We start from the raw sequence: 9,394 nt of genomic DNA, 5'->3' as shown, positions 1-9,394 counted from the left end.
TTATGATTCTTAGGTTATGTATGTGAGACAATCATAATAATATTTCACAAAGAAAACAGTTGAAAAGAAATAAATTTAAAAGCTGATATCAGGATGAAGGAAATCAAAATTTTATGTTACTTATATTTATGTGGTATAAATGTTTAGGTTTCATTGGTTGTGACTTTTATTGTCATTATCTAATTTCTAATATCTTTTTATTGCTGTATATATATTTTTCTTCTGTTTTGTTGTCCTGATGTATCAATAAAATCATTTTAAAAACAAAAGAAAAGATAAAAATCACAGTTCCATCTGACACTGGACATGGTAGCCAGAAATATATGTAGTAAATTACGTCTTACGTCCCCAAACCCAAAATCAGTTAGAAAAAGATTGGGATGCCTTGTTAGAATGAATCCACACCCTAAGGATGCATTCACTTTAAGAAGGAATCAGAAAGAAAAAGAGGGGGAAAGAAAGAGTGAAGTAGACAGAAACAGAATGGCAGGCTGTACAAGATTCTGCTTGCACAAAACGGCTTTGCCCCATCCTTTCCCCCACTTTCCCCCCACCCAATTGGCTGGGAGGGGGAGGGCCAGGAGAAACCCCAAAGCAGTGTTCGGGGGAGAAGAAGAGGAATCATCCCATCCAGCAAGCTGCAACGCTTGTGCAAATAGAACAATGGGAACTGTGTGATACTGAATTCCACCCTACAGACCGAATGACTTGCTTTTAAAAATGTGAAAAATTGCTTCTGCCGTCTAATTATGTGAAATGCCGAAGCTCATCATGGTGGTTAATTAGGTTAATGTGAACTACAGCGGGGGGACTTTAAATTATATATATATATTTAAGCCTGATGGCTTCCAGCGGCTGTGCCAGGAAGAGACAGGCGTATTGGGAAATGATGCATTGGGCAGTCTGCACCGAAATGGTGAGAGGCCACTAAGAAGTTTGTCAGAGCTCTATAGTTCAAATTAAATATGAGGGTCTGGGAAGGAGCTACAGACAAATGCATTTAACCAACAACAACAACCCAACTTTGCTTTAGCATGGTCAAATCCGGCACATCTCTCCACAACGCTGCACAGGCCTTTAAAAAAACCCCTTATTTTGTACATCATTTGTCATGCCTGTGTGAGCATCGTGGAGGACCCAGCTTTATCACGCCACAGGGTACCATCTGCCCCATTGTGCCTGTCACTCTCTGGCATCCAATAGAGGGCTCCCTTTCTCTTGCTCATGCATTATCCAGCTCATCGATACCATATTTTATCTGTCTCCATTTGCCTCCTGTGGTTCCTCGGGGTGGTTGACAAATGAAAGTGTAAAGACAAAGGTTTTGATCCTGCCCGGAGTATGAGAAGTTCGGCGGTTTCAAGTCTGGTGGATGCGTCTCCCAGCATCCTTTGCGAATATGTGAAATATACTTGGAGTCAAGAGTGGATTTCATGCTCTTTATGCAGCTCATGGTAGTGAGGAATTGAAGTTCCCCCCAAATATCTGCTTTATATACACGTGATTGGCTAATTCCGGGATTCTCCTGTAGGCCAATCAGGTTGCTGATTCACTTCCCCCTGGAGCTGGATTGGGTGGCTCCTGCGGACAAATCATACTGCTGCATTGTTCTAGGACCAATCAGACTGCTGCATTCTGAATCCTGTTGTTCTCGGACCAATCAGACTGCTGCATTTTGGATCCTATTGTTCTAGGACCAATCAGACTGCTGCATTTTGGATCCTATTCAACTCAGTACACAACAATATGGAAATTGGGGAGGCTGTACAGTCATACCTTGGTTTTTGAACAGCTTAGTTCATGAACAATTCGGAACATCACAAACCTGGAAGTAGGTGTTCTGGTTTGGAAACTTTGCCTTGGAAGCTGAACGTCTGGCATGGCTTCTGCAGCTTCCGATTGACTGCAGGACGCTCCTGCAGCCAATCAGAAACCATGCCTTGGTTTCCGAACACTTTGAAAGACGAACAGACTTCCGGAACGCATTTTGTTGAAAACCAAGGCACGACCGTACTTCCATTCACTCTGACAACATGAATTGCCATTACCAGATGCGATGACAGCCACTGACATGGGCATCTTTTAAAAAGAGCTTAGACAAATTCCTGGAGGATCAGACTATTGATGGCTTCTTGTCATAATGGCTGCTAAGGTCCAGAAGTTGTTTGCTTCTGAATTCTCATAAATGGAGATAATGATTGGCAGAGCAGCATTGCACTCCTGGCCTTCGGAATGTTGTACTAGGTGGGTCATTTGTCTAATCCAGAGAGGTCTTCTAATGTTCTTCTGGCACTAACTGGTTAGCAGCCGCAATTTAAGGTTATTTAAGCCTCTCTGCATCAAAGAGCATTTTCATGAGAACACTAATTATTCTCCAACCCGCTCCATTCATCATTTGAACAATTGCACTAGGAAAGCTGTTAGAGACAATCATGTATATTCATGTTCAAAATCCAGGAGACTCTGTGCTTAATTAATGTTACTGGGTTCTGTCAAAAAAAAAGAAAGAAGGAAATTGCACAGAAATGGAATAAAGGAGTTCTGCAACAATCTAAAGGGGGGGACCCCCACCAAGCTGAAATGCCAGTTTGGACTGATTCCTACGACCCCCTGTGAACCAGCTGTAAACATCCAGAAAATTCAAAGCTCATTACAGTTGGTTGCAAAGCCAGTCATGGCAGGGCAGGGCATTTTGATACTGAGAAGCATAGCCTCCTACCATTCCTGGTATCTCCCTAACACCTGAGACTCAGCTACATTAGTCAAGAAACAATGTTTTGAATGCGTTATATACATGCAACACCAGATGGCACCAGAGAGCAAAAGAATTTTCTAAGTGATTTTCCATAGTGTTTTTTTCTTTTGTTATAATGTAAGGTTACCAGATTTTTTTTTCAATGAATCCGGGGACACTTCATTGAAATGAGTCGGAATGATAGGATTTTGTCAGGGGACTGATTTGTAAATCTGGGGACTGTCCCCGGGAAACCTTATTATAATGATTTAATTTCTGACTTGTTTATAGTGTTTTTTCCTGTGTGTAGATCCACCACTAGACTTAAAAACCCCAGTGATTCATGGTGGGACTAAGATAGATACCTATCATGGGAAAGGAGCAGGCACATTTTTTGTCATTCCTTAGATCAAAGAAGTAGCTGTCACTATCTAGGCAAGATGTGCGAGGCATCGGGAATATTCAGATGTATTCCTCCCTGACCAGTTCCTCCCTGCCCATCTTTGCTTTCATGCACACCAACACAAACATAAGAGACATAAGAGAAGACCCCCCCCACACCCCATGTTGTTTACACTGGAGAGAAGGAACTACAGATCTCTATGCCTGTGTGTCAACTGGAGATCAAATATCTATGGTGCATACAGCGTTGTCTTGAAGATCAGGAACTTACTGGGTTCAAAACGGGAAGGTTTCACTGACCGGATATTACAGATGCACCCCTGCCTTCCATTTGACCATTGCAGCTCTGACAAATTTGTCACTACCCAAACCCAACATATAGTACTGCCAGATGAGATTTTCCACTGGGGCAGGGGAGACTTTGGGCCTCCTTTCAGAAATGGCCTTGGCCCTCATGGTATGAGTATGGCCAAGGGCTCCTTCCAATGGAGGCATAGCAAGGAAGTGCTACAACAACTGTAACTGGCCTCAACCTGGACCACTAAGCACCATGGTGGAGGCTTCCCAGCACCAGGACAATGGGAGTAGGGAGTGTTCATTTGCTGGCAATTCATTGTTTCATCTCTTGCAAACAAAGAAATGTGCCCGAGTTGAGGGCTGTGCAAATTATTTTCCTTTGTCAAATTAACCTCTAACAAGTCACCTGGCATAACCAATCAATAAGTGAAATTAGTCTCTTTCTGTAGCTGCATATAGATTTCCCCAGTGTGGCTGCCCATCGCTTCCCAGGCACGAGGATGGCAATGATGAGTGCCTGTCACAAACTCCATGAATATTAAGGCCTCGTTTATTGGACAGCCTTAACTAATGAGATGCACTGAGAGTCACTCGTCCAAAAACAATTGCATTTCAAGGAAGCCCAGGAAATCAGAGGGTAGTATTGATGGGCTCCTATGAATTTGCTGCAAAATTCCGGAAAAAAATGCACGTGCATTCTGCTAACTAGTTTCTCTACCTTCTTCACATATTGTCTTTTTCAGTGATGGGAAGAGACAGTAGGTGCAAATTTAATAATTCCAAACTTCCTAGGTATGCATAGAAACCAGATTTTGAAGTGCCTTGGTATGTGATACCAATCAGGATTCCCCTGCTCGATCCAAACGGGTTTTAGTTTTCATTTAACCAGCACCATGTGATATAGATAAACAAATTAAATGGAGCCACCTAGAGAAATCATCAGCAATCTGTGCTGGAAAATAATAAGAGAAATATACCCCCTTGCAAATTTTGGCATCCAATTTCTTCTTTTTAATTTCATTCCTTTTGTCAGGGATCCAAGTGTCATAATAAAAGCACATGATCAGAGGGGAAGGTGATGGACTAGGAATTATAGCAAAGATAAGAAACGCATCAAAACTCTTTGTGTAGTTTCCAGCTAAGTTTAAAAAATCTTCATTTCACCATGGTCCAAATAGGACTCAGGGCCATCTACTGCTATTAGCCATCTTTTTAAAAAGAAAAAAACACCAGCAGCAGCATGTCACCCCATTGAGTTCAATGGCAGTTGCTCCCCAGAAAATATACCAATGAATCAGTGGAATGAATCGGTGAAACAAAATGGTGGGGGTGGGTGATTCCATGAAACTATTCCTTCTGTAATGACTCAATTCCATGATTATTATTTTTTGTTAAATCACTCTTTTCCGCCAGCTCTAGTTTTGATCAGCATTGCTTCCTCAGTCAAATTTCAAGATGAATTTATTTATTTTTTATAAAGATTTTTATTAAGTTTTTCAAAAGTTATATAAAAACAAAACAAAACAGTAATAAAAAAGACAAAGAAAACAAGACAAAAGAGAAAACAAGTATAATTTCATTCCCTTTTTTTCTTATAACTTACTTTCCCGACTTCCCCATACCTCCCCTCTCTGTATTCCAATTTCTATTTTATTAATTCAGCAAATCCTTTCCCTTAATTTCGTTTAGTTTTTAACCCTTCTTTTCTTACTACTTATCCAATCCGGCTGGAAATGTCAAGATGAATTTAGAGCCCATGAAAAAGTTTGAGCCGATGTGAAAAATTTATCTAGCTAAGGAAACATAGTTGATATTTCAGAGCAGCAACAAGCATCCTGATATTTCATCCTGACAATCTTTTCAGTGTGTCCAGATTTTAAACAAAAAAAATTGCAAAGTGTTAATGGTTTAAACCAACATTATTGATGATCCAAGATAGGGCCACCTAGAATTGATTGCTGTCACTGCTGTCACTATGGGGATGTAGTCAAAACATTTGCTTACAGCTCCAATATCCAACCTATAGAGGCCTCCAGATCAATAGGTAATAAGTAAATTAAACTTCTAAGGGAATTGGTTTTCCCCATTCCTATTTTTCCTCTTTTTAATAAACCTCAATACAAAGAAAGCAATTGATCAAATATTCTTTTTTTAACATTAAAAAATGATTAAATGCCATTTTCATATCAGAGTTATTGGATTAGACACTGTTGATTTATAAAGCACTCAGATGCTCAGGGAAATCATAGCAAAATGTAGGCCCTTTTCAAAGTTTCATGGATCCTAATTAGATATACAAAAACAAGGCGTAGTAGTACAATCAAGAAATTGCCTTTCAGCTGGAAAATGGCTTTAGCTAAATGGCAGATCACAAGTTGGAGTTGTATAAACTTCTAACATTCCCAGAAAAAGGATATCAGGTAGCAAAGATATTGGAGAGCTATTGGACTATGTGCATCCTTAGTCAAATTCATGCCAGATCTACATGTTGGCTATGAGCACATAATACTAAATCAGGGTTTAGCACTATATGAATGAGCTAGAAATGGGGTGGTACCAGATCCTACATAGCCCTACATCCTATCTGAGTGTTTTTTGCCTGCCCAGAATGAGTCCTTGCACTCTGATAATGCCTCTTGTTTGCCTAGGTAGAGGAGACAGATGTGTAATATGTTGCTTTGTCTACTTTTGCCTCTGGATCTGCCCCCTGGAAAGTTGCCCATGTGGACCTCAGGCTTAATAATGTTCCCTACCATAATTTCATAATACAAAACTTCCCTGGCTTCGCTCTACTTTCGGCAGCTGCTTAGGGATGCAGGGTGATACAATGATATTGTATCATGTCATACCAAGGAGAGAGTCCATGTCTCAACAGCCTTCAAAAACAAACATGGCTTCATTCTGAAAATGTTTCTTTTCAACCATATTCAAAAGTCCATCTGAACCCCACTCCCTGATACTAAATCCATCTTCCTGCTGAAGACTAGTAGAGAAATAGATTGGTTATGATTAAATGATTGGCTTTAAAGGCTGAAGAAGTTATGGACCTTTAGGGAATTTCATTGGCATGTTCTTTTCAGGAGAGAGACTCTGAGACACCGAAGATATGCTTGTGAGATCCAGATTGTTTCTGATAGGTTCTTGAGGGACCTTCCACTTTCTTGCTCCTGACTTGCTGTTATACTGATAGAGATTTCCTGTGACTAAGGAAGAAAAGAAAAATGGTGTAACGTTGCATTATTACCTGTGACTAGAATGAATGCAAAGTTAGTTTCATTTCTAAAAATATTGCTTCATATTGATGACCCTCAGATTAAGAGTCCCATGCTCTATTGTCTGAGCTATTTATGGGAAGCCCACAAACAGGGTCATTCCTTTGTAATTCCCAGTAACTGGTACAGTGGTACCTTTGGTTACGTACTTAATTTGTTACAGAGGTCTGTTCTTAACCTGAAACTGTTCTTAACCTGAAGCACCACTTTAGCTAATGGGGCCTCCTGCTGCTGTTGCTGCACTGCCATGGCGTGATTTCTGTTCTGTAACCTGAAGCGTATGTAACCTGAAGTGTATGTAACCCGAGGTACCACTATGTTCAGAGTGGATAAAGAACACAGTCATCATAGGTAGTAGATGTTGCATAAGAAGTACTGAAGGAAACAAATGAATACATGACTTTCAGGGGGCCTGGTGGCACAATCTACTGCCAAAGGATTTTGTGAAAGCGTGTTCTCCTTCATGGAGAGCACGTGTTGCGGTGGGGGCCACCAGGACACTCCAAAGTTGGGGGCGGGCTAACTGATCGTTGGCCATTGATGCGATTGGGGCTTCCCTTGTTGTTGGGAAGAAATTAATGTTGCCATTTATTGATTGACAGCCAGAAATGCTAAAACTCCTTGCACGAGGCTGGGGCTTCCTCTTTTCGCCCGTGCAGCAGATTGCCCGTCCCTCCCTCCCTAGAACAGGGTTGTTTGCTTTGACCTTGCTATGCCTGTCATAGAGTCGTCTGCTTTGGAGCAGGGGCCTGGTAGGAATTTTGTCCATCTGGCTGATTGGCTGGGGCCATTTGGTTTTTGCCTACTGCGTAGCAAATCGTCACAACTTGTAAGGTTGCGGTTAGGCATTGGTTTATGGTTTGGTTGGTTGAGGGGCATGGATTGGCTGTGCCTGCCCCTCTAATGCTGCTGCTGCAAGGGATTCCGTTAAAGGAATTGGGGGCTAACTATTGCTTGTCCACTCTGTCAAGGGGGCTCGGGCCATAGCAATGAGCTCCTGGTTGCATTTGGGGTGAGGGCAGGTTCCCTGCTCCGCGTAACCCCCAAGTGTATTCCCCCATTCTGACTTTCACATCGTGCGGAATGTCAGTCTGTCCCCCATGGTGGGGGCAGATAGTCGCAACCAATGCCTAAGCAACCACTCACAAATTTGTATTTTAATAAAGCTGTGGCCAAAATTATGCCAAAAACCTTAAACAAAAATTCTGTTGATGTGTGAGTTATTGGGGTGGACCTGGGGACCTCGACACGCAAAGGTATTTCCATACAACCCATAGAAGGCATGTGTAAATGATTGCTGAAAATCATCTTACTCCTCAAATACTGACCAGATTGGTACAGCTGAGCTCCTGAAAAGGAAACAGATTTGCTATACAGGCTGGATCTCTCTTTGTTAGTGGGTTTCCTTATATCAGAGCTTTCCAAACTGTGTGTCGCAACACGCTAGTGTTTTGGTGTGTCACATGAACGCTCCCCACATTCCTCCTAGGGAGGATATAGTACCTGGATCTTTGGCTTCTCCATTGAACACAGTTTCATAAGTGGAGGTTTCCTGAAGTGAAAACAATAGCAATCAAGTTTCATAAACATCGTAATTAATACATGACTTGGTTTCCATTAACATCAGTACCTCACCACCACCACCAGCAGGAGAGAAGCAGCAGCCAGACCAACTGCAAAGCAGTTAAAAGCTACCATCACCTTTCTTTGCCTTGATGCTGATTTTCACTGAAGGAAGAGGAGAGATGCTGGACCATCCCTGGAGGAAGATGCTGGACACACCCACCACTGATTTGCAACAGCTGGATACCAGACTTTTACGTGGGGAAGTCAAAGGGAGGGGGAATAGTTGCTTATTTAGCTCCTCAGATGTTGTTTTACTACAGCTCTCATAATAGCCAACCATTGGCCAAGCTGCCTGAGGCTGATGCATTCTTTCCATGTTTGCTTTAATGGAAGTGATGTCTCTCTCTGTATATTTTCTTTACTGGGACACAGGTGGCGCTGTGGTCTAAACCACTGAGCCTCTTGGGCTTGCTGATCTTAAGAACAGCAGTGCAAATCCGTGCAATGGGGTGAGCTCGCGTTGCTCTGTCCCAGATCTTGCCAACCTAGCAGTCCGAAAGCACACCAGTGCAAGTAGATAAATAGGTAGCACTGCAGCAGAAAAGTAAATGGCATTTCTGTATTCTCTGGCACTCATCACGGCATCTTGTACGCCAGAAGCAGCTTAGTCATGCTGGCCACATGACCCAGCAAAGCTGTCTGCAGACAAACGCCGGCTCACTCGGCCTGAAAGCTGAGATGAGTGCTGCACCCCATAGTCAAATTTGACTGGACTTTGACCTCATAGCAAAAATGGGCATACTTATTTAATTATTGTGAACTTTCATAATAAAATTCTTTACCGGTTGTGTCATTTTTCAACCAGTGTCACAATACTACTTACTGTTATCACTTCCATGTTTTCTTTCTGGGTTCCTGTATCAACAATAAAAGTCATTTTACTTATGGGAATAAAATCAATGAACACAGACACACATATTATCCATTATATGGATATAACAAAATATATATATATATAGCAACAGTATTTATAGTTCCACAGAAGGACTTACCTAAACTATATTTCTTTATTCTGTAACAGAAAGCCATTTAATAAGAGTAAGACATATTGCAAATACTTTTA

At 41.6% G+C, this 9,394-nt stretch overlaps 1 protein-coding gene across 1 annotated transcript in view; it reads right to left on the bottom strand.

The window, feature by feature from the left end:
• Nucleotides 1–6,212: 6,212 nt before the first annotated feature.
• LOC310839483 (cadherin-related family member 3-like) overlaps nucleotides 6,213–9,394 on the bottom strand; it is a gene marked incomplete at its 5' end in the record, with an annotated part of 45,541 nt that continues 42,359 nt past the window's right edge. Inside the window, 4 exons of the mRNA XM_083728112.1 lie at nucleotides 6,213–6,636; nucleotides 8,209–8,257; nucleotides 9,155–9,186; nucleotides 9,324–9,343. Of these exons, the coding sequence (XP_083584238.1) occupies nucleotides 6,473–6,636; nucleotides 8,209–8,257; nucleotides 9,155–9,186; nucleotides 9,324–9,343 (265 nt within the window). The 3' untranslated portion in view covers nucleotides 6,213–6,472. The remainder of the gene's footprint in view (nucleotides 6,637–8,208; nucleotides 8,258–9,154; nucleotides 9,187–9,323; nucleotides 9,344–9,394) is intronic.

Source organism: Podarcis gaigeae, assembly GCF_964106915.1.
Source record: "Podarcis gaigeae genome assembly, chromosome: 2".
Classification (NCBI taxonomy): Eukaryota; Metazoa; Chordata; class Lepidosauria; order Squamata; family Lacertidae; genus Podarcis; species Podarcis gaigeae.
The sequence above is the reverse complement of the archived record's forward strand: the minus strand, read 5'-3'. Positions and strand labels throughout refer to the sequence as shown.